Source organism: Rhinolophus hipposideros, assembly GCF_964194185.1.
Source record: "Rhinolophus hipposideros genome assembly, chromosome: 7".
Taxonomy (NCBI): Eukaryota; Metazoa; Chordata; class Mammalia; order Chiroptera; family Rhinolophidae; genus Rhinolophus; species Rhinolophus hipposideros.
In genome coordinates, this window is record NC_138053.1 from 19,099,391 (window position 1) to 19,125,531 (window position 26,141).

General features: G+C 37.5%; 1 protein-coding gene, 1 long non-coding RNA gene and 1 pseudogene across 5 annotated transcripts in view; 2 read left to right on the forward strand and 1 right to left on the reverse strand.

Annotated features, from left to right (window-relative positions):
* DMXL1 (Dmx like 1) overlaps positions 1 to 12,162 on the reverse strand; it is a 112,578-nt gene extending 100,416 nt beyond the window's left edge. For 2 of the 3 annotated variants that reach the window (XM_081054298.1, XM_081054297.1), the window contains exons 1-2: positions 11,584 to 12,162; positions 770 to 895 (exon numbers count right to left, since the gene is read on the reverse strand). In XM_081054298.1, coding sequence (XP_080910424.1) covers positions 770 to 895; positions 11,584 to 11,670 — 213 coding nt within the window. In that variant the 5' untranslated portion in view covers positions 11,671 to 12,162. The remainder of the gene's footprint in view (positions 1 to 769; positions 896 to 11,583) is intronic. The other variant, XM_081054299.1, reaches the window with a different exon arrangement.
* A 148-nt stretch (positions 12,163 to 12,310) lies between these two features.
* LOC308499922 overlaps positions 12,311 to 26,141 on the forward strand; it is a 53,180-nt gene continuing 39,349 nt past the window's right edge. The window contains exon 1 of the long non-coding RNA XR_013993652.1: positions 12,311 to 12,413. This is a non-coding gene — a long non-coding RNA (uncharacterized lncRNA). The remainder of the gene's footprint in view (positions 12,414 to 26,141) is intronic.
* On the forward strand, positions 17,119 to 17,274 carry LOC308499716 (large ribosomal subunit protein eL39-like; annotated as a pseudogene). The gene has a single exon. The product of its transcript is annotated as a large ribosomal subunit protein eL39-like (transcript).

The following is a 26,141-nucleotide window of genomic DNA, read 5'->3' on the forward strand; positions in this document are numbered from 1 at the left end:
GAATGGATTAGGTCCACTTTGATTCCCCATACGAAATATTCTAGTGGAATCACATAGTCAAATATGGTATTTAAATATATAGCAAATAAATAAATAAAATTAAATAAAGGAATTTGCAAAATTCAGCCCAGTTTAGCTACAACTATTCCTAGGCCTGGCCACCTATGCCTGTATGGTACTATATTAACCTATATGTTATGCTGCCTACATGTTATGACTCTCTCAAATCTGGTACTATACAGAACTGTATTTAACCTGATATACCATCATGCCCTGTTTCTTTTGTTGTTGTTGCTGTTTTACTTTCAAGGTTACTTCGACTTTTCACATACAAATAGACGTCCATATAAAAACATTCATTTTTCTCATAGACCGGGAATAAATTTAAAAATTATAGACTTTAAAAGACTTTATCTTCTTTTAGTACAAAGTTTACCCAGAATTATAAGGATTGTAAACTGCTGTTTACAAAGAATGACTCTAATAATTTTTTTGTAAATAGATTGAAGATTTATCATTCCTTTCCCTCAATCCAATCAATTTTAAATAAGTCAGCTTTAAACCTGTTCTACAGATAGTAAGTATTAGCTCTTTGTCACTGTATTTCAAATTACGTAAGAATAGAATCTCAAAGAGCCAAAGAAATTTGTAGCTACATTGTCCTTGGAACAAAGCAAGTCTCTAATTCAATAGGAAATACATACCTCAGAGACTATCCAGGCAAAAACCACATTCAAGACAAATGTCATATTGTCACAAGATTACAAACCTTGCCTTGTTGCATTGAACAGTCTACACATCCTATTTGAATATTTCCATGTTTAGCTCCTGGGATTATTTGTAATCTTTCAAAATCACTTCCCAGTATAACAATGTCACATCCAGATGCATAAGCCTAAAGAAAAACAAAAAACAAATAAAATTTTAAAATAAAAATGATAAAATTGTCAAGAAAATATTTATCATGTAGAATACTGGCATTAAATACAAGTGAATTATTACATTTTAACAGACTAATTTAAAATATTCTTTTAAAACAACTATTTGAGCAGGATACCATGGCCAATGCTTTAAATGACTGTCCTGATTCTTCAAAACCATCTCAAGCTTCTCTCTCTCTCTCTTTCTCTCTCTCTCTCTCTCTCATTACTTTACATCACATTACTCTTTATTTTTCTTCATAGCATGTATGACTTAAAATTAGAACACTTTAAACAGGAATTTAATAGCAAGTTTTGCAAGCAAAGTTGCATTCCATCTGTAAGTCAAATAGGTCAAAGCTTCTCCAGTATTTACAAAATATGATAGACAAGATGCTACACAAAACCACTGCATTTGAAGATTTGTTTCCCTTATTCTCAAGGATGACTGGAAAACAAAGCATCGTCTGCTATAATCACAAACATACTAAATGAAGTATTTAAATTTCACAAAACCAGCCACCATAACAAAACAAAAGGACACACACACACACACACACACACACACACACAGGCTTTTGGCAAGTATTTTACAGCTCTTTTTGAATTTTACAATGAGCAGACTCTTCCAACCAGAATTCTTTTTGTGTCCTTGTCTCTCTACCTTCCTAGATCACAGGAGCTTCTTCCATTAAAGGGTACATGGCTGTCCTTCTAAAATTCCCATAGTATAGGCCAGCATACAGTACAATACTGACAATAAAACATCTGTCACAAACTGCTTTCCATTCTGATAAGTTCTTAAAGTTTTAACAATTCTTTATTTTCTCATCACTTTTGTATATGCACATATACCTTACTTAATATAAAAATATACTTAATATATACTTCATGACCTGAATTCCTACCAAAGGGTCCTCTACAAGCTACCAAAAAAATTAGAAAAGGGACTTTATTACAAATAAATCTGCTCATGTTACAAAGAAAACGACACCTAAACAGGCTGACATAACTTCAAAGTGTCAGAGTGGGTTGAGAAGCTTGATCTCTTGATTATTGATATAATGCTATTTCTATGGCACCACCAGGACTTCCCTAATCATGCTGGACTGAAATTTTCCTAGAAGGAATTAGAGATAATCGAGTCTGGTTCCACTAGTATCACATAGGAAAAAATTGTTTCAGTAAACAGACAAAGAAACAAAATCTCCTGATGGTTTGCTCACCTATATAAATATCCACTATGGGATCATAAAGGTTATCACAAGACTATTAGCAAGAATAAGTTCCAAAAACTAATTTATTTTAAGAAAAAATTTTATTTCTAATACTCTAAATATCTTAATATTCTAGAAACTGATATTTTCAATATTAAGTATTTATAAAACACTGTTACTGTTTTCCCAAAATATTGTGTTAAATTTTGAATGTTTACAAATTAGATTTTCTCCTCATTAAATAAACTTTTTTCTGTTTCTATTAACTGGAATACACACACACACACACACACACACACACACACGTCTTCATAAATGTCTTTATAAATTTGCTTTCCTTTTGTTATACCTGAAATTACTTACTTTCAAACACCGTGTTGCAACTAATTTTGTTAATCACAACTCTAAATTTTCCAGAATTAAGTCTACATTAATCCTGAAGTACCTCACAAAATTATTTAATACAAGTATTAAACATTTACAAAGTTGAAAAATGCAAAGTTATCCCAGAAAAACACTTAGCCTTATAGCGAGGAAGATGCAAACTTATAATACAATTAACCCTCAATCAAAGAATTATCCAGTTCTAGATTACCTTTGTTCTTTGCTGCTTTTGTGTTATAACTGCTTGTTATTTGACTTTTCCTTAGTGACAGTACTAGAAGGTGCAAAACTATCTCTCTCTAGTTTCGGTAATCTTTAAATAAAGTGAAAATTATTGATCTTCACCTGGAATATCTCTCAGTCCTCCCTTTCTTCTCTCTCAGAGTAATAACTAAAGTATGGCAACAAGCTACTAGATGAAAAAAAGGATATAGCCAACTGCACTCCACATTTCACAAGTTGACTATTATGCTTGGGGTTTATAATAAAGATCCTCTGCTTTTATTGACCATAGAATTTGAACATCTACAGTTTATTTGAAGTATAACTAAATGTAGGATACATTAAAGACTCAAATCATATTTGCATTTTGTTCCATTTCTTAATCATTCTCAAGAATTTGGAACCGTCTCCTAAAAAGTCCTAATGTACACAGAGTACTAATTGAATAAACTGTGGTACCTACCCACAATGGAATATGATACAGTTGTAAAAAAATGTGGAAGATATCTATGACCTAACAATAGAGTGATTTCTAGGGGCTATTACTAAGTGAAAAAAAGGCAAAATACAAATGAACACATAAGGTATTTTACTTTTATGTATGGAACAAGTTAAATAAGAAAACATACCTGTATCTGCTTATTTAAAAAAGAAATACCAGAAGGATAAACTAGGAAATGATAGTTTGTTACCAACAAAGGTGTTTGTGTGTGGCTGGGGTGAGGGGTGGGGGTGGAGCGGAAAGGAAACAGAAAAGAATGACACTCCTGAGTATAACTTTTTATATAGTTAGATTTTTGAAAACATGTTATACATAGTCAAAAACTTAAATCAAATCAATCAGAATGGGGTGGGGTGTAAAACAAATGAACTTCATTTCAAACAAATACTGTAGCCACACCTAAAGACAGAAGGCAGAAAGAAACAGAGTAACTTATGAACACACAATTTGACCACATAATATTTGTCTTGGGCAGCAAAGGTAACAAAACTAGTCTTCCTCCTGTGTTTCTCCTTTACTCTCACACTACTACCAAATTCACAACACTTTTGATAATAGATCTGTTTTAAACACATCAAGTAATTCTGTGACGCCAACTGGGTGTCCCACAATTTAACTCAATTCTGACACTATCTACCTAGAGATACAGTCAGATCCCAGAGGTAAATAAGGGCTCAGTCATAACTGAGAAAGCCCTCCACTTCAGATACTAATCACATGTAATAGGACCCCAGATCACACCCAATTTCTGTATTACCTGGCTACAAATCAGAGGTTCCCATGACCTCCTCTTCCTTGGATTTGATTATTTGCTAAAACAGAACTCAGGAAACACTAACTTGCATTTACGTACTAGCTTATTAAACGATAAGATAAAGGACACAGATGAATAGCCAGATGAAAAGATGCACAGGGTGAGATCTGAGAGGGTCCCTAGCACAGGAGTTAGGCTGCATCAACATCCTGGCACGGGATGTGCTCACCAAACTGAAAGCCCCCTGAACTCCATATTGTTGGAACTTTATGGATGTTTCCTCATGTAGGCATGATCAATTATTAACTCCATCTTCAGCCCCCTTCTCCTCTCTGGAAAATGGGGCGTGGGGCTGAAATTTCCAAGCTTCTAATCATGATGTGGTCTTTCTGGTGACCACTCGCAATCCAGGAATCATCCCGAAGCCCACCCAGTTAGAACAAAAGATGTTCCAAGTGCTCTTATCACCTGGGAATTTACAAAGGTTTCAGAAACTCTGTGCCAGAAATGGGGGGTGGAGGTGTAAGGACCAATACATACGAGTATATTTTCTATTATCTCTCAGGTAGGGTAGAAAGAAAAAAATACAAACAAATCCTGAACACTTTCTGTAGATTTTTTTCCCTCCTCTCTCTCTAGGCTTTTTAATTGCAGTGGTATGGACACTGTAATTCTGAAACTATTTTAGATGTATTACAGAAAGAGCCAGGATTCACTGTATAAGAAAGAACAAAGATATGAAATGGGGGAAGACACAATACAGTATGTAAGGTTGGACTGGAACTAGAAATATTGATATAAAACATGCTTTCCAAAATATGCATAAGTCCTCAACATCGTTGATAGGTTTTGCTACTTTAAGGGAAACTGTACATAATGAAACCAATTTTATCACAGGCTATGACATCTCATCAACATTTATAACCAAATGACATTGAAAGAAAAACAATGTTATCTGAGGAACTGCTGTATTTTCATGTTCAGGTGTAAATATAGGTGTGATAAAAAATATGGTGAATGTTGAAATAAAAAAAATTATTACAGTAAAAGACATATTGCCATTAATCCCCCTCAAAACACTCCCCCTCGCTTCGAACACATTTAACCCATCATTCTTGCCACTTTCTGAAGCAGTTTTGGAAGTCCTCTTTCATGGGTGTCTTTAGTTGCACTGTCGTGGCTGCTTCGATGTTCTGAGTTGATTCAAAACATTTACCTTTCATGGTCATTTTGACTTTGGAGAAGAGCCAGAAGTCGCACAGTACCAGATCTGATGAATAAGGTGCATGAGGACACACTGTAATTGTTTTGACAGCAATTGCCGTACCAGAAGCGATGTGTAACATGGAGCCTTTCTGTTGTGATCAAACAATATGGTGAATGCTGCTGGAAGGGCAGGGTCTTCAATATGGGAAGTGGCACGTTGAAACCTACTAACGGTGTGTGACAAGTTTCAACTTGTTTGGTGCAGTCAGTTGGGGATGAGCTATGGTTGAGAGAAGGTGTGTTTTAAAGTATGCTGTAAATCAGGGGTGTCCAAACTGCGGCCCACCGGCCAACTGCGGCCCGCGATCCATTTTTTATTGGTCCACAGCAAATTCCAAAAATATATTTAGTTTACTTAAATAAACCAGGTGAGGCAATACTTACTTCACCTCGAGTGAGTGGCCCGGCTGTTTGTATATTTAACCAAATATGGCCCTTGGTAAAAAACGTTGAATAAAGTTTGGACACCCCTGCTGTAAATCATCCTCCATCATGACAATTTTCTGTGTCACACATTGCTTCTGGTACGGCAATTTCTGTCAAATAAAAACATTACAGTATATCCTCATCTACCTTATTCACTAGATCTGGCATCGTGAAATTTCTGGCTCTTCCCCAAAGTCAAAATGATTCAGGACATCGAGGCAGCCACGACAGTGCAACTAAAGACACTCATGAAAGAGGACTTCCAGAAATGCTTCAGAAAGCGGCAAGGACGATGGGGTAATTGTGTTTGAAGCGACGGGGAGTGTTTGAGGGGGATTAATGGCAATGTGTCTTTTACTGTAATAATTTTTTTAATTTAAACATTCACTGTATTGTTTGATCACACCTTGTATAGAAACAATTTAAGTGTCCAGCCACAGATGAATGAATATATGCAATGGAATATTACTCAGCCATATAAGGGAAATCCTGCCATTTGTGACACCCTTAAGGGCACTGTGCTAAGTGAAATAAGTCAGACAGAGAATGACAAATACTGTATGTATGTATTCCACTTACATGTGGAATCTAAAAACACTGTTCTACCATGTTTCCCTGAAAATAAGACCTAGTTGGACCATCAGCTCAAATGCGTCTTTTGGAGCAAAAGTTAACATAAGACCCGGTATTATATTATATATTATACCGAGTCTTATATAATATTATATAAGACCCGGTCTTACATTAAAATAAGGCTGGCTCTTGTATTAAAATAAGATCTGGTCTTATATTAACTTCTGCTCCAAAAGACTGGAGCAGAGCTGATGGTCCAGATAGGTCTTATTTTCGGGGAAACATGGTAATACGAACAGAGAACAGAATAGTAGTTGCCAGGGAATGAGGGGTGGGGGAAATGGGAGATGCTGGTCAAAGGTTACAAACTTTCAGTTATGAGAAAGTTTTGGGGATCCAATGTACACATGGTGACTATAGTTAACAATATTGTATCCTTGAAAACTGCTACAAAAGTAAAGCTTTAATATTCCCATCACAACAACAAAATGGTAATTATGAGAGGTAAAGGATGTGTTAACTAACTTTATTGCGGTAAACATTTCACTAGATATGTATCAAATCATCACACTGTACATCTTACACTGACACAATGATTTATGTGAATTATAGCTCAATAAAACCAGAAAAAGAGATGAATCTGTACAGATAATCCAAACTGGGTATCATCTACAATCACTTGAAGTAGACCTATCTTGTTATCGATATTTCTAATAATTATTACAATTAATTATCTACAGTTTATATAACATGATGAGGTAATAAGCAAGGAAGTACATACACATACAAAAAACAAAAAACAAACAAACAAAAAAAACAGCAGGGAAAACAACATTTAATTTAAAATGGCCTGTGTGTAATTTTAAAATAATCCTCTGCAACTCAATTATTTAATAAAAAGAATCCATCTACCTGGTTTTAAATAAAAACCTAAGATAGCATACAATACACAGTATTTCTAGAACAAAATTTAAAACTAGTTTTACAGATTTTTGTAAAATATTCTCGAAAGTCATTTCAAGGTGCCCTGACTCTATATGCTCTTCAAAATTAACATACATATTTTACAACTGGTACACTAGCTGCTTCAGTCAAAAAAAAAAAAAATTTAGGGGGCAGCTGGATGGCTCAGCTGGTTAGAGCAACAAGCTCTGAACAACAGGGTTGGTGGTTTGATTTCCACATGGGTCAGTGAGCTGCACCCTTCACAACTTGATTGAAAACAACGAGATGCCACTGAGCTTCCAGAGAGGTAGCAGGATGGCTCAGTTGGTTAGAGCTCGGGCTCTCAACAACATTGTGGCCGATTCAATTCTGGGATGGTAGTTGCACCCCCTGCAACTGAAGATTGCAAACTGCGACTGGACTTGGAGCTGAGCTGCGCCCTCCACAACTAGATTGAAGGGCAATGACTTGGAGCTAATGGGCCCTGGAGAAACACACTGTTCCCCAATATTCCCCAATAAAAATTAAAAAATAAAATTTTGTAATTAGAACACTCTATTACTAATCAATGAAAATTAAATTGACAAATGAAAATCTTTTTATCAGGTACACATAAATTAGGTTTACTAACTTTGAAACTAAATGAGATGCACAGGAAGAACTGAGTTTATTTGTGTGCTATCAAATACATAACTAAAACACGATTTTTAACTTTAAATTGTGGCAGAGTACCATCTAGAATATTCTAAATTTCAAAAATTATCCAAGGCTGTAACAGCTGGCATTCTTATTTGGAAATCCTGTGATTTCTGTAAAACACTTAGATTTCCTATTTTTACTGTTTTATTTTAACCAACCATATCAGGTGAGTATCCCAAAGATTTCCTGGTGTATTTCCTGGTTAAAGGACTTAGGTCTGTTACGTTGTAATAAGTATTATTCTTGCTTTTAAAAACAATGTTAAAAAAAGATGTTTAGAATTAGTATTACGTCCATATCTAATTACTTCAGTATCTAATTCAATAATCTTAAAGGTACTTTAATACTGTTTAAAACATAATAGTTTTAAACAGGCCAAAAATTTAAAACGAAGTCGAATTTAGTACCTACAATGGCATAAGTACCACACAAATCTTCCTATTTCTCCAGATGCAAACAGTATTAAACTTTCCGCTCCTGTATTTCCCCCCCTCAAAGATCCCTTGCCCCTTCCCCTCCAAGAAAAGAACCTTTTCATCCTCCCACCTTTAAAGGATTCCTTAGAGTGAACAAAACAAAAAGTTAAACTAAAGGATGCTTACTATCACAGAAACTGAGGAAGGAGAATGCTAATTAAACCTCCAGTTCTCTACCAACAGCCAAACAGCTGCAGTCAGTCTTTTGATTTCTAATCTAGGTCCCCTTGCCTGGGAACATAAAGTTGTCTAATACAAAAAGTACACTGGGCCTATAGCATGTTTACTTTCCCTCTTATAGCAAAGGTGTTTAAATTCTACAGTAGAGACAGGCTGTCATAAATATTAACACAATCTGTCTCTTGAAAATTACCTTCCTTTCCTTTTCATTCAAAACACTTTCAACACCAAGTACGGATAAACTGCAAAATGAAAAGAAAAAGAAAAAAGAAATTCAAAGAGGGGAAAAGAATCTGCCCGTGGATATACAACTAACTAATACGAAACTAGACTGGAAATTAAATCCAGGTAATGACTCTAGTATTAGATATTACCAGTATCTCAATCACTGTTTTAGACACACACAATGAAACTTTGAAAGACACATGGAAGACAAGACTGGTTCATGATATTATGAAATTGCAAACAAAGTGCTTTGAAAGGTTAAGAGATCTGATCACTGCTTACTGGAAGCTTTCATATTAAGAGCAAAGTCAAAATAGTTTGGTGCTGGTCTGAGTAGTAAAAAAGTATCTAATTCTTAAATATACTATTAATAACTATATTAGTAATTGTATATTTTAAAATCTGGAATCCATGAGAACTGGCATTCAATTTCATTTCAATTTAAAACCTGTCAGATTTTATTTGGAAAACAGGATCTCATCTCCTGTAATCTTTTGAAACAAGAACAGGTAAGTTATCTGCAAACATGCAAAGGAAGGAATTACAAACACAGGACTGTCTACAGAAAAGGCATAAAGTACCAGGAGGAATACAAGAGTCTTCGAAGGGTCCTCCAAGAGGAAGATACCATGTCCCTACTTCAAGTAAAACTGGAATTTAGAGATATTTTTTTTTGTCTGTACATACCATCTACCATTAATGTTTGCTATTTTCCTATCAAAAAAATAAAGAATTCAAAATCAAGAGGTTAAAAATAAAATTGTAGGAGTAATCAGTAAATAGATTCTGTTTTTTAACATGAAAGGAAAAAAAAAAAAAGAGTGATTTCAAGAGAGATAAATTTAAGATGTATATACTGTCCAGGAAACTGAGAGCAAGAAATTTAGTTTAAAACAGAACTATCAACTTAATATTAAAGAGTCAGGGATGAATTGGCTGCAAAGGAAAATGATTATTGTTAATCCTTAAACTAACACCAAAATTATAGCGAGCTGGGATCTCTTCACACTAAACAAAAAACATTTTCTTTATTTATAGGAATGTTTCCTGAGATCTAGAAGAAATGTGCAGTAGGCTTGGTGAAAGAAGATTAAAGCCTGGTCTGTGGAAATGGACTTCAAATTCAGCAGGAAGGAGCAACAAGCTACATGATGGTGCAGGATGACTATATAATCTTTGGCATATTAACTTACCTCTCCTTTAAAATAATATGGAGGCATTCATCAAGGTTTTATATACACTTAGAGGGGTCCTGTAGGTATAGAAATGGCCAGCATGTAAATTCACACCATTGCCTACATAAAGATTCTGAATGCCTTCTTAGAAAAGTCCTTAGAATTTACATTGGAGCGAGCACTCAGATAACTTCAGGACATGACAGAAAACGCAGTATTACACCGTCCTATACTCTCCTGCTAGGAAAACCTCCTTAAGATGCTGTTTCTCACCCCTCCCCCACCCCAAACAGCAAGAGCAGAGAGCAGTGTCCAACTACAGTGGCTCACCAAAACCCTCGGTGTTCACTCTTTTGGGTATTCAGGCTAGGTTAATGCATAGAATCAGAATGTCTGAAAATGTTAGTGTCAAGTGCCAGCTAAGCTTTTCATGTGTCACTCTATAGGAGAGATCACACTCTATTTTAAAGCAAAGTCCTTGGTTGGCACAGACCTAAAAGTACAACTCAGGAATTAAATGTCTGCACCACGTTACATATTGACTGTTATTATTCTGACAAAGACCACACACACACACACACACAGTAGAGGAAAAGAAAACCTGGGTATCTCTCCGAGCAAAACCAGTTTACTTGTTTCACTGAATCCCAAGTAAGAAAGAGCTACACAGTTGTAGCAAAAATAATCAGCATTATAAATATGTTCAGATAAAGAGTATCGTAGTACACCTTTTATCTACTGACTTAAAGTTTGAGAACTCTCCTAAGGCAGAAAATGCCACTACAGTAGTAAGTAGAAATTTGGGGCCCTCTTCCTTCCAAAATCTGGGAAAGGCTAATGACAAAGACGTCACTTTCAGTAAACCTTACTTCACCTTGAATTACCACTAACTACACAGCAAGGGGAAGTTTTACCGAAAAACAATAATACAACTTTTAATAATTAATCTGAGCCATCTAAAAATAAAGTATTCCAGGACTACTGAACGGTCACCTATGAAATTCAAAGGACGGCAGGCGTCGATTATTTATGAAAAATATTTTTTCACTTCCTAAGTGATAGCTCCGTGAATTTCAGGAAAAACAAAAGAAAAAGCACTGTTTTTACTCCATTTCAATCAACCCTACTTGTTAACAAATAGTACCTGTTTGAAGACACCCACTCTGTTTAACTACAAGAATATCTGAACGTAGAAGAAGCAATGAAATCCAGCCCAACTCTTTCTAACCTTGACGATCGGAGTCTATGGAGGGGGGGTACTAACAGCCCCCCCCCCATACACACGCTACACAACGATTTTTGTTTCAACGCCTTTGGCAAACCATCCCAGCCCAAGGACGTCCGACTAAACACTTTAAAACCTCGACAAAACCTTCCAACTTCCGAGCGCAGGCTCCGCACAGGAAGAAAGCACTTCAAAGACCGAACTGCTCCTGCCTCCTGAGCTCCCCAAGGCCAGGTCCGCCCGGCCCCAGAGGGCGGGGACTTCCCTGAGGGACCCCGGGACCCCCGCAGGGACGACGAGCGGCCCTCGGCCTCGGCCGGTCCTCCTGGGCCGAGCCCGGCTGACTCGGGGACACGGACTCCCCACCGGCGACGCGGGAGCCTCCCTGACTCACCGTGAAGCGCTGGTCGCCGACGCTGCCCACGGAGAAACAGTGGTCGCCGGGGTTCACAGCCCCGGTCAGCACCTGGTGCAGGTTCATGTCGGCGCCTCAGTCCAGCAACCGACACGCGTCCGGCTCATAGCCGGCGGCCGCGGCGGCTTCCCTCCCTCCTTCCCTCAGGGGCGGCGGCCGCTCTTGGGCGGCAACCGCGGCAGCGACGGGCGCCAGAAGCCGGAGACGCTCGGCAGGGGCCCGCCGCTCATCCCGAGCCCGGGCGGGCGAGACCCGGAGGGGGCGGGCCGGCGAGCGGGCGGGGCGCCGCGCTGGTCGGCGCACCTGTCACAGCCCGCGCAGGCCCAGGTGAAACTCGGGGGTCGACTCAGCGGCCGCAGCCCCGGCCGGGTCGCCGTCCAGGAGGATCGCGCTGTCCACACACTTCTGGCTTCTGCGTGGCTGGTCCCGACTGAGCCCGAGTGGTGCAGGCAGCACGCGCGCTCGCTGGCCGCCTAACCTGTGCCTTCTTGGCTCGGGTGCTCGCCACCCCCCAACAGGCCTTGGCCACACACTACGCGTCGCTAGGTCTTTTGGGCCGAAATCTCGCGAGATTTCCCCCCGGCAAAGCAGAGTACTGCGGTAAAGGACTCACTTTTTTTTTTTTTTTTTTTTTTTTTTTTTTTTTACCACAGTACAGTATAGAGATCAGCAAGTGGATATGAAAGCACCTCTTCTAGTCAGATGCTGGCCAATCCCGAGCTCCAGTCCACCTAGGGCTCCGCCCCCTACTGAGGACCGACGGCTCTCTTTGATGTTTATGACGGACTCTGTCCGTTTGCTTGTTGGAGGTAAGGAGCCTCGTAGAAACGTAATGAGCCCAGGATGAGGTGAGAGTTTTCAAGTTATGCTTTAGGTTAAGACTTAATCTGACTGTTGACCTGGAAAGTTTAAAAAGGAGAAGTGCGTTAGAAATGGAGTTGCATGGCGTCGGTCCTGGTAGAGACTACAAGTCCCAATAAGCACCGCTCCGTAGGCGTCCCCGCGAGCCCTCCAAAGTAAATGTGACGCTGGAAGCGTCTCTGGCCCTGCGTAATAGTTACTGCAGCTGTACGTGTACGTGCGTTCCCAACTCTCTAAACAGGATAACTTTGAAAGGTTTGAACACTTGCCAAGTACTAAAATGAGATGATTTTCACTTGTTTACCGTACTAGACGTTTTAAAGTAATGCTGTAATAATACTGAACCAGCAAACCTAAGAATTCCAAAGTGATTGTTAGCTACAACTGAGATTCCAATTCTCCTTGCATTTTGACACAATTTTGTATTATTGATAAATATCTGTTTATATGTCTCCGTCCATGTACTGTAAGCATCTTCGGGACAGACTATGTCCTGTTTGTCTCTGTATCCCAAATGTCTAGCATAGTGCTAGTTCCAATTTATAAATTTCAGTTCAGTAAATGTTAAATAAATGAATGCAAATAGGAACTCTGCACCTAAAAAAGAGTAGTCTTTAAAAATTACTGAAGTTATTTTTATATTTCTGTTGTGGTTAAAAACAAAAAATCTTCACACTACTACCTTAATGGAAGGAGTACTGCAGTAATTTTATTTCATTTTGCTTTTTCTAAGTTTTTTGGAAAGCACATTTACTTAGTTTTGAAGTAAAAAGCTACTTTAAAAGGTTTAAGAGCATCTCCCTTTTAAAAATATTTTTCCCTTTTTTAAATTTGAAAGATATAATTGAATTCCATCATTAATTTCAGTCTCTTCATAAAAATGAGGGACTTAAAACTTAATTTGTCTTTAAAAATATTTTATGGAGGTCTAACAGACAGTTTAATTTGTATTTCAATTATTCAGATTTTATTTAAAGTGGTTTTAAGTTAATTTTATACTTGAGACCCTAAATCAAGATTTTTCTATGTCCTACATAAATTTTGTGTTTAGCTGTGAAGTTTAACGTGTCTACTCATTCTATTCTGCCCAGTTTTTAGTTTCGAAGGGCATTCAATATCAAAGAATAAAGTGACCTAGTAGTTAGGAAATCTGAGATCTATTTCTGGTCTGGCTGTGTGACCTTGGAAAACCATGTTAACTTTAAGACTCATTTTCCTTATCTGTACAATTAGCAACTTTAACCTGATTATCAACAACATTTTGCTTGGCTTTTTCATTCCTGCAATTCTGCACATCTATTAGTTTCCATTAAATTCCTTCAACCTTGAGATAGACTACCAGAGTTTGAATTCTGGCTAACCACTCAAATTAGTTTTTTTATCTATTAGGTTGTTGCAAAAGTAATTGCTGTTTCAAAACAGCAATTACTTTTGCAACAACCTAATATAAAGTGGGGATAGTAGACTTTCTTCATATATTTATCATGAGGATTCAATGAGAACAGTGTTGGCACATTGTCAGAAATCAATAGACGTTAGCTGTTATTATTCTTCTTAAATAAACCTAACCTTTTGACATCTATTTACTCTTTCTTAAGTTTTCCAAATAGTGTCAAACCTCAATCCAAATCAAACTTTCCATGGATGTTTAAGGTTGCCACAAGTATTTTTGAGGCCATCCCAATCTGTATTGAAAACTGTGGAACTACATACAATAACTAATGAAAAGCAAGGACATTCTTTTACCTGTCAACAAAAGTTGACTAGGTATTCCATCAGCAAAAAGGATGTATTCCGGAAAAAGAAAGGATTGCAATCCAGTACGTGCAGCCATGGTGAGCCTCACACAGGAAGAGAGCAAGAAGAAAGGAGTTCTTATTAGAGGGGAAAAGGAAGTTAAGTGGAGGAGCTGTTAGCACTGTAGAGGTCTGTTGTAAACAGAGTTCTTTCCTTAGGGCATCTGCTACAGTGGTGGAGTGTGAGAGCAGCTGCTCCCACAGGCCCTCCTGATTCCTATCTTGGTTTAGGTCTCTCATAAATTTTGACACCTCTCACTTATAGAAATACTCTACTACTTTATTAAGTTGACCATTAAACCACCTATCTTTGATATACAACAGGTGAACTATTTCAATGAAATAACTAAATACTTGTAATTTATGTATTTCTTCCACTGTAACTCTGGCCCACTGTCTGGTTTTATACAGCCTTTGAGCTGAGAATAGTTTTTACATATTTAAATGGTTGACAAAAATCCGTGGAAGAATAATTGTGTTGTGATACATGAGAATTATTTGAAATTTACATGTTCATAAATAAAATTTTTTTGGAACACAGCCACGCATAGTCATGTAGGCATTGTTTATGGCTGCTTTCGTACTATAGTTGAAGAATTGAGTAGTTTTAACACAGATCATATAGCCTGCAAAGCCCCAAATATTTACTATTTGGCTCTTTAGAGAAAAAGTTTGCCGACCCCTGCCTGATAGGAAGGATCCTCTACTGCTTAGTGAGCTATGAAATACTTTTTGCTATGCTGGGTTAATTAGCAAAACATATCTATTGTATGTATCCCTGATTCCCCAATATTTATCATAGTACAGAATAGGTACTCACTAATAGTTTAATGTAAGGATGACTATAGACAGAACCTGATGTGTGTGTGTGTGTGTGTGTAAGGTTTTCTGAAAGAACTATCACAGGGAGGTAGCCATAAATAATCCCTTTGCCTCCAGGCTTCTGCTCCTCATAGATCAGCGCCTAAAGTCACTCACCAATCCTTAACAAGGGTCTATCTGATCCTAAATCCAGCCCTGACTTCTTATGCAATTTGACTGTCACTCTGATCTTGGGGCAAGAATAAGTAAGGCAAGGAAATGGAAGAGAGGGTAAACTGTACATGTCTGTCTCTCCTCTTCTCTGTACCCTTTTCCCAGAGACATAAATTCACCTCCTAACGCAAAAAGTCCTGGGAAATTCTTGCATCCAATTATTCCTTGAACTGTAATTGAATTTTATCATTCTCTCCTTTGAATGCTCAATGGCCATGTGCTTTTATATTTTTTCCTTTAGTTTATTTCATTTTTTTCTTTAGCTTTATTTCTAAGAAATAAAAGAGGAAGGATGGCTCTAAAAAAGGAAGTCTTTTCTTGAAAACTAAAATTCTGTTTATTTTGCATTATTGCTAGCAGCAAAATCTCAGAAAACCAAAACCCACTGTTTCTGGGACTGGCAGGCCAAAGAGAAGTTAGGCTCTTTTCAGTGCTAGTCTTGAAAGGGAAGGGAGACTTTTTTTTTTATTAAAGACAGTGTTGACAATGTAAAGAAAAGCAAACAGGCTAAATGCAGATCCTTGGGGGGAAAAGGGAGCATATAGGAAACCAGCTCAGACTGAGAAGTAATCATACCTCTTCCTCACCCTCTGATTTCCTGAAATTCTTATCATTGCCTTCCTCCTTGCCACCCCCATCCTGAGCTCACCAATATAAGTCCCCGTCCTCCCAGGGCCTGTGCCACAGGAGCCACAGAAGAGGCTTCAGTCCCAGCTGCCAACATACAATAAATGAGAGAGATTAGAAGTAAAGGGAGTCCCTAATCCCATAACTAAGGCTGAATCAGGGGGACTGTATTGCTGGAATTTCACACAAGCATTCCAAACTCATTGTCTCATAAAAATAATATGAGGGTCTCTCTCTGTGCAACTTAAGACATCGACTGCCCAAGGAACCCTGCCTACACTGCCAACAGCAACCTTGCTATGGCAAAATTCATCAGGAATAATATAGGTTAAATAGATTATTTGAACAGTGAGACAGGATCCTAGCTATTCTGTATAATATTGTTACTATAGCAGAATTCATTCTAATACCCATTCCCATTAAGTACTCTTGGCTCACTTTCAGCTGAAGGTTCTCCACCTGTAAGCATTTAAAGGGCAGTTATTTATAAAATCTACTGTTTGTTAAACACCTACTCTACACTGTAATAGGTATTTTGTTTATCTTATTTAAATCTCAACAACCCTATAAGGGTAATATCTCTGTTTTACAAATAAAGAAACCTAAACTCAAAGAGATTAAATCACTTGCCCAAGGTCACGTCAGATTTATGTCAAATTACCATCTGAGGATTTGAACTCGGATCTCCTGAGCTGCAAAGGCCCTGCAAGTGTTCTCCAAAGACCCCTAAATCCCAACGTGAATACTGTCAGAAGCTAGCACTTATCCCCTACTGGCAAGGTGAGAAGAAACGGGGAAGGTGAGTTGACTTCTTTAAATTGGGTCTTCAGTGATTCTGGTAGAAAGAACCATCTTTTAAAACACTTTCACCTCCTCTTCATGATGGAAGGAAAGCTCAAGTTCTCACCTTGACCTACTCTCAAAGTTGTTAAAAGGTAAAATAAACACCTCTAACCAAAAAACTTTATGATACTAAGCCAATTAGATAGATATTTACTTGGTTAAAGGCAGATACTTCTAGAAAAGTTTTTGAACTACAAATAAGTCACATACATCAGTTTATCTTTTACCAGATTGTGGTTTTTTCTCATGCCTATTGGAGTTTTCATTAGATGGAAGCAGAAATCAAGAGATGTAATTTTGCTCTCCCCTCCTTTTTCTGCCATTGTGTGTGTGGTTGAGTCTATTCTTTGCCATGTATTCTTATAAAACTTTTAGGATCCAACAGTTACTGGTCAAGAAACAAAAGCATAACCATCTCATTCCCCAATGGAATCAGATGAAATCAGGTAATAAAATAATGTACAACTCCTAAAGGAGACATTGGAGAAGAGCCAAGTTGGGTTTATAAGGAATCATATGTGAGATGGCACACATATTTATACTGTTTCAAGGTCACTTGCCTCTTACATATCACAAAAACATCAGTACAATCTGGACAGTTAAACTTGTTTTATTGGGGAGGTGATTTTTCTCTTTGTTTCTGTGCTTCTGCACTAGTAGGTTGGTTCAGTAATATATGAGAACTTTTGCTGGGGAAAAAAGATGTAATTTTGAAAGGGAAAGAGAGTTCCATGTGTTGTCTTCCATGTGGAAGACAACAGCAGGGAGTTTTGATTAGCCAGGAGCAACTTGGGGGCAATGGGTTCTGGGACAGGAATGAAGAAGGACTACCCCAATCCAAATACCAGCAAGTTATTTTTTAAATTATTATAACTTTAGATTGATTCTAGAGTTTTATGGAGAAGGCAAAAGACCCAGAATAACCAGCATAATATTGAAGGAGAAGAACAGCACTACCCAATTTCAAGACTTCTAATAAATCTATACTAATCAAGACAGTATGGCATTGGTGAAAGAATAGGCAAATAGATCAATGGAATAGAATAGAGAGCCAGAAATAGACCCACATAAATATAGTCAACTGGTCTTTGGCAAAGGAGTAAAGGCAACACAGTGGAGCCAAGATAGTCTTTTCAACAAACAGTGCAGGGAAGAAACTGTACAACCACGTGTCAAAAAAAGTTAATCTAGACACAGACTTTCTACCCTTCACCAAACGAATTCAAAATGGATTGTAGACCTAAATGTAAAACACAAAACTATAAAACTCCTGAAAGAGAACATAGGAGAAACCTAAATGACTTGGATTTGAAGAAGATTTCTTAGCTATAACATCATAGGCGTGATCCATGAATGAAAAAATGCATAAGCTGGACTTCATTTAAATAAAAAAAAAACTTTTGATCTGCGAAAGACAATATCAAGGGAATGAGAAGATAAAGCACAGGCTAGGAGAAAATATTTGCAAAAGACAGCTGATGAAGGACTGTTATCCAAAATATACGAAGAACTCTTAAAACTCAACAATATGAAAACAACTTGATTGAGAAATGGGCCACAGACTTTAATGGATACCTTACTAAAAAAGATATAAGCATATTAAATAAGCATATAAAAAGATGCTCCACATCATATGTCATCAAGGAAATGCAAATTAAAACAATGGGATCCTACTACACATCTATTAGAATGGCCAACATCTGGGACACTGACAACAATGATTGCTGGCCAGGATGTGACGCAACAGGAACTCTCATTCATTGTTGGTGGGAATGCAAAATGGTACAGTCACATTGGAAGACAGTCTGGCAGTTTCTTATGAAACTAAATATATTCTTACTATATGATCCAGCAATCATGCTCCTCAGTACTTACCCATAAGTTAAAAATGTATGTCCACACAAAAACCTGCACGCAGATGTTTACAAGAGCTTTATGATAATTGCCAAAACTTGGAAACTACTAGCATGTTCTTCAGTAGGTGAATGGGTAAACTGGTGCCTCCAGACAATGCTAAAAAACAATGAGTCATGGAGGAACCTTAAATGCATGTTACTGAATGAAAAAAGCCTATCTGATAAGGCTCCATTATATGATTCCAGCCTATGACATTCTGCAAAAAGCAAAACTGTGGAGATGGTAAAAAGATCCCTGATCGTTAGGGGTGGAGGTGAGGGTGAATAGGGGGAGCAGAGAGACTTTTTAAAAGGACAGGGAAAATACTCTCTATGACACTATCAAGATGAGTACGTGTCATACGTGTGTCCAGAACTGTAGAACATACAACACCACGAGTAAACCCTAAGATAGACTGTGGACTTTGGGTGATGAAGATGTGTCGGTGTAGGTTCATCAATTGTAAAAGATCGGTTTGGTGGGGGATGTTGATGATGGGGAAGCTGTGTATGTGTGAGGGCGGGAGTATTTGGGAAATCTGTGTTCCTTCCTATTAATTTTGCTATAAACCTAAAACTTCTCAAATAATAAATAAATAAATACATAAATACATAAATAAATACATAAATAAATACATAAATAAATAAATAAATACTTCAAAAATGGGAGGAGGGATTGTAATTTGGGAAATCATCAGAGCCTACCACTGCCTCTAGCTGAAAAGATGAGATAGAGGGCAAGTAAATTAACAAATTTTAGGAATGTTTGTCAAGCATGGCAAGGAATAATTACAAAAGACTGGTATATTCTGGAAACAAATAAAAGGTGAGTGCAGGGAAAAAATGTTTCTTTACCATATTAGATTATAAACAAAGCTTATCAGGAACTGCTTATACCCACTCATGAGTATATTACAGAATAACTGATGAGGAAGAACATAAAATTTGCCAGCAAAAGAAACTGCTAGCTTCATTTCTGACTAGAACAACATGACAAGTACCCTTGAAGCAATGTATGTCTACGTAAGAGTTACCTGAGTGTCTCTTTTAATTATGCAATGGAAGCTGAGGCTATTTCTGCATAAAGATGGGGAAATGAAGCTGAGTCACACACTCTGTTCACCAATATATAACTAAATAACAAAATATACATATTTAAAAATAGCAACATTTTGTCAGTAACAACCACTTTAGGAAAGAAACACACTCTCATGAGATAAACCAGAGAAAGTGATGGCCGATCTGACAAGTAGAAGGTTTTGCTGAGGCTTAGTGTGCCTCTACTTGCATCTCTCAGAAGCAATCCTTGAAAACTAACAACAAATCATTAGAATTCTCATAAATAATGCCAAATTTAGAAAGAATAGACTGAGAATATGTCCCCCTCTCCCCCTTTTGCCTAGAAAAGTGGACATCGCTGCTAGAGAGAGGTAGATGAAAAGAGAAATGAACAACCATAACCCAGATGAAAAGAGAAATGAACAACCATAACCCGGACTGTCTCTCGCTGGTCACTGCTTAGGCTCCAGGGCCCTACACTGAATTGGGGGAATAGCAGTGGTTGTCACATGGACGTGGAATTACAAGTCTGGCAAGTATCAGAGAATACATGAAATTACATAAATCTATAAAATCTCACCAGAGGATACCCACTAGGCTGTCCTGCCTCACTTTAGGTTCCCTGACTATAATAGTTGACTCAGAGATGAACCCAGGTTGGTCAATCAGAATTCAACTCTGGGATTTTTCTGTTGCAGCTAACAGGCAACGTTTGCGTTTTCAAAACAAAAAGACCTCATCCCTGACCATACCTACATGATGCCTGAATGTTTTAGAAAAGAATGAATAAAATAGAGCTAAGTTCTATTTCTGACAGGGAGTAAGAGGATGATGACATGACAAGCTCACTTGAATCCTTGGTCCCATTCTGTGTAATTCCCATCTTATCCAAAGATGTGAGTCCAAATTTTTCCCACCTGCTTGCCTTTTTCTTTTTGCTTAAGTTGGTTTGAGTTTTAATTCTGTTACTGTCACCTTACATCTCAAGATTAATTCATGATGACTTACATTCCAACCAGCATGAGAGTTGCAATTTTCCTGAATCTTGGGAAGATGTAAGCATGTGAATTAGCAGAGAGAAGAGCATCAGCTATGGGAGAAAGGCAAGAAGAATATGCCATTCCTGAAAAATGCTTTATACATAACTTGATATAACTCAATTGCTGCCAGTAGGATTTTTTTAAAAATAAAAGTATAGACACTAGATAGAAAATTAATTCCACAGGAAAACATCTAACAGGGCTCTGAACAAATAGAAGAAAGCAGAATGGGGAAATGAATGAATTAGTCTGATTTCACCTGCTGATTTTTCATTTTCTATATAGCAGAGGAAAGAACAAGAGAAACTTTCAAAAAAGGAAATTCAGTAAGCAGATTTCTAAAACCACTTCTATAGCTGAAATTGCTAGAAATTCAAATGGCCACAATACCTTCCCCTGTGTTCTGGGAGAACACTGCCATAGTCTCAGTGCAGAGGCTTTTAATTAGATAGTTCCTGGGTCAGAAGCATTTGGAGGGAGAGAGAGAGAGAGAGAGAGAGAGAGAGAGAGAGAGAGAGAGAGAGAGAGAGAGAGAGAGAGAGAGAGAGAGAGAGAACTCTCTACAAAGGAGAGGTTGTAAATAGTGCTTTAATTAAAGTACATATATCTGAACTAATCATGAATTTCCAATAAATAGGGTCATTTGCTTTCTGAATCTTCAAATCTAGAGGTAGTTTTTTAAAAAAACTTTTTTGCTGTACGTACATGAAAAAGTCACTTATTTTATGTATTTCTGAAAAAATTTGTTTTTCAAAAATGAAATTTAAAAAATAGGATGATATTTCTACATATTTCTAACTTTCTATTCCAGGTAATGAAGTTTAGTAGTGTCTAGCATGGTACATTTGTTTGCTTAATATTCTTCCTAGAAAGTTTTTATCCTGGAAAAGAAGGGGGATAAGATTTTGAAAGTTTCTCATGGAAACATAGGAATGGAGACGGGCTGCGGATTAACAGGGTTGGATGACTAAGGATGTGGCGTTTTACTAATATAGTAAAAATAGGGAGAAAATAGTAGGACAAGTCATTTGGGGTAGGTAAAGCCCAAGACTTGACTTTAATGTTGGAATTTGAAGTAATCATAGGACTTCCATGGTAGAAGATAGTTGGATAGATGGGATTGGAGCTCAGGAATGATTACAGAGCAGTAGAAAACTAAGACATATCCATTAAGTGTCAAGAGTTTACCCTCAGAAAGGGAGGTGGTTTTCAAGGCAGAGAGAGTGAAGAAAGCAACGTAACCAAAGCTTAGTGACCGCCCAAAAGTAGTAGTCAGGGTCCAACTCCTCCAATGTAGTCAGGTGGATGGAAGGGGCCTAGGGGAATGTAAGGAGGGGCTTTAAAAGTATTTTTCTTGGGGGGGGGGAACTATGCTGCTCAGAGTGTAAAGAGAATTAAAGTCCTTAGATTTAGGATTTGGGAGGTCGTTTGTGACTTTCAGGAATGCATGAAAAGGACATGAGGCTTTTGCTGGCAGCAAATCTGTAAATTGTCACTGTTGTAGTACTTATTCTTTGTCCTTTTCTCAAGCTGGGTCCTGAAAAAGGAAAACTATGAAGAAAATGACAAGGCCCTGAGGACTTAGCCCACCACGAGGGACTTAATTCTTTAGCCCAGCCTTGAATCTGACTTAGACACTGAGAGCTTTTGAATAGGTGAAGACAGAATAGCTTTATTTTTTATTTTTCTTTCCTTTCTTTTTAATTTTTTCTTTCCTTTTTTTCCTTCCATACTTCTTTTTAAAAATCTTTTTTGTTTGTTTGTTTTTTAGGGATTAAGAAGCTTTTAAATCCCTCTCCTTCCCCCCACCCATCCTCCCCCCTCTAACAAGGAGAGGTGCTGACTAGAGAATACCTAGACTACAATAGATAAAAGTGAAATGGTTTCCTAGGCTTCAGTCAGAGAATAAATTCTTTCTAGCACTGACTCTGGACACCTTCTTGAAGAGTCTAATTAGTTTGCTTCTCCAACCTTGATTGCTACCTTTAAAAGAGGCTTTAAAGCCTGTTGAGTCTCCTAAACTCTCCAGGCCCTGCTGACTTGGCCTCCTCAGCAGTCTTGCCCTGCCCAGACCTCTTGCCGTCTAACCACACTGCTTAGCTAACCCTGCTTATGTCATACCCTGTTGCGTATTCCTTCCTCCTTTGGAAAGGCCCATCAAAGAGCCAGCTCCTTACACAAATGCAAAGACAGTAAAGATTTTTGATGGATTCAAGACCAATGATTTAAGGAATCAAGAGTGGAGGGTTTGGACTTGGAAACGTTAAGTGTAGAATTAGAGACTTTTGGCTAAAGAGGGTGGAGAAAGAAAGGTTAAACGTGATAGCATTTATCCTTTCTGCAAAGGAGGTTGCAAATCCTGTTCAAAGGGGCGTGTGAATTATATAATTATTTAGTATGTCTCAATAAAGCTGGTTTTAAAAAGGAGTGAATGTAAGAGATGGAGTAGGATTAGAAAAGTGTTGAGTTTAAAAGTCACCGTTATATTAGCATGCCAGTTCCTAGTTATAGGTCCCCTTAATGATGTTTCCATGTACCAATAGAGTGACCACAAGTGTTTGTATGTTCCTCTCCTCCTTTCTCCTTAAATAGTGGATTGCTCCAAAGATTTCCACAGATCCTGTTCAATTTTCTAGCAGTCATTCCAGGAAAGAAGCAAATGGAACATAACTGTATGTTTCCTAAACAACAAATGCAAACATGATGTACTAAATATTCTAATGCATAAATAACTTTTATATAGGATGTTTTATGCTGTATATATAGACAATGCAACCAACAGTGGCTTAAGTAATAAAGATATATAATTGTGTCATACAACAAAGATAGTGCCAGGATGGTGCAGCAACAAAATGCGGGTTTTCTCCTGATGGGCACACTTTGGCTATGGCAGCTTCAAATTTTTCCTCACCAGAAAATGTACAAGAAAGCAGGAAGGATGGGGAAGAAAAAGGCATTCTCCTCACTTTCTACTTTTAAAAAAAAAGAAAAAAATTAGGGAGGAAAACTCTTTCCTGGAAGCTACCAGGCAAACTCCCTATTATAGCTCAGTGGCCCAAAGTGGGTCACATTGCAAACCCCTAGCTCCACGCGAGGCTGGGGAAATAAATAACTGGCTTTGTAGCCTTAGAGAAACAAGTGCAGGAAGAGGCAACTGAAAATGGCTTTTGGGTAGGCAACCAAACTGTCTGCTATATCATTCACTGGGAAAAAGAATAATACAACCAAAAAATATCTGCTTGAGAATTTCTGATATGAGCAGATTTCACTTAAACGAAGGTAAAGCTTAAAAACTGAGCACTAAGATTTGAGAAAAAAATAGCACACTTGAACAGCAAACAAAGCTTCAAAAACCAAAACACGAGCATATGAAAATATGTTATGAAAATAAATCTGATTAAGATAGCTCTGTGTTTTGAATTCCACTGAGTTTAGAGGACTGTAGATTTCTTGCAGTACTAGCTGTTCCTGGAATTCTCCTGTATCACCTCCAGGGTAGATGCCTAGGGGTCAAGAGCCTGGATATTTCCATCTCAAACAAGTTTGCTGGGCGTGTTTCTAACAACTACTCCTAATAATGGTATTTTTTTTCTTTCTATCTTAATTTTGAATTGGGTCACATTTAATATCTCTGTACTTCTCAGATCCTAAATATGGTACTAAAGGATGAAGAAAAGTCCTGATATTTGGAGAAATGTAATCTAATTCTCAGACCTGGAATCCTTGCAAAACTCTAAAACTCAGAAGAACAACCGTTTTTCCATCAGACTGGACCAACTCATATGTTGTGAAGGTGTACGCCTAATTAATAACTTCTAAACTCAAAGAATATCTTTTACGTTTTTTATTGTACAGAATGAGAAAAAGAATCACACTGGCTTAATTTTCAATGTTATTAATAAATGGAGATATTGTACATACATTCCAGCTTTAACAACTATGACTACACTCACCCTTGGATTTTTTACTTTTAAGAAAGAAAATACAGAACCGATTTAAAAAGAGCACTATATGCCCTATTATGAAAGTCTATAGTATAGAAAAAGAGGTTATTTAGAAATTCAAAATTTAAGTTTCAATTTCTGTGTCCTTTACGCATATCATGGCTGAGTCCTTCTAAGGATAAATTTAAAAAGAAATTATTACCAAATTCTGCTTATTATTGAGAATATTCTTTCCAAAGATTGTACACAAAAGATATTAAAGAAGAAAGTAGATTTATGATTAAGAATCTATGGGGACCCACCAGGAACCCCAGAGTTGGTATGAAGATTATTATAAGCTGAAGGCATTTGAGATTCAACAGATGCAGAAAGAAGCCACTTTGGAGCTTCCCTTATAAAAGCAGGAAAATGAGGTTGCCATAAATTCCTTCGTCTGGCAGCTCTTATTCCCAGGAAGGAAGCCAAGAGTAAACCAACCATAAATCCCCTCTTTGAGGAGTTTTATAGCTTTGAAGAAGAAAGACCACCAGTATCTGCATAGACAAACATTATCATAAACTTTTTATCTCTCCTTTGTTCTAAAACCCCATTTGTATCTCTGAAAGAAATTTATTTGTTCTTCCCAAAGAAGACTTCTCTCCTTTTCCCTTGCTAAATTAAGTATATAAACCTCTAACTTAAACTGTTTAATGAGCTAGCTGCTTCTTTTGTTTGTTCTCTTATGCATGCAAAGAAACCATTTTTCTCCTGTTAATCTGTCTATTGTCAATTTAATTTGCAGGCCTCTGATTACTATAGATGAGAGGGTAGAGGCAAAGTTTCTTTTCTTTCCCACAAGTCTGCTAGTTTTCAAGAATGGTGCTATTGGCATTTTTGGTGGGACAGTTCTTCATTGCATGGACTATCCCATAATTTCAGGACATTGAGTATCCCTGCCAGTAGTGCTCACACACCCCACTCCCCCCATCTCACAATACGTTAACTAAAAAGACCTTACACATATCCTAAGTACGGTTGTCAGATAAATACAGGAAGCCCAGTTCAATTTAGATTTCAGATGATTTCAGAATAATTTTTGTATAAGTATGTTCCAAATATCACATGGGACATACTTATACTGAGAAGTAATTTGTTGTTTGTCTGAAATTCAAATGTAACTGGGCTTCCTGTATTTTTTTATACACTTTATTTTGTTTTAGAACAATTTTAGGTACATAGCAAGATGAGAGGAAGGTACAGAGATTTCCCATATATCTCTTCCCCCCACACATACAGAGCTTCCCCCATAACCAATGTCTCCGACTAGAAAGGTACATTTCTTGTAATTCATGCACCTACACTGACACATCATCATCACCCCAAGACCATAGTTTCCATCAGGATTCACTCTTGGTGTTGTACACTCGATGGGTTTGGATAAATATAATGACATGCATC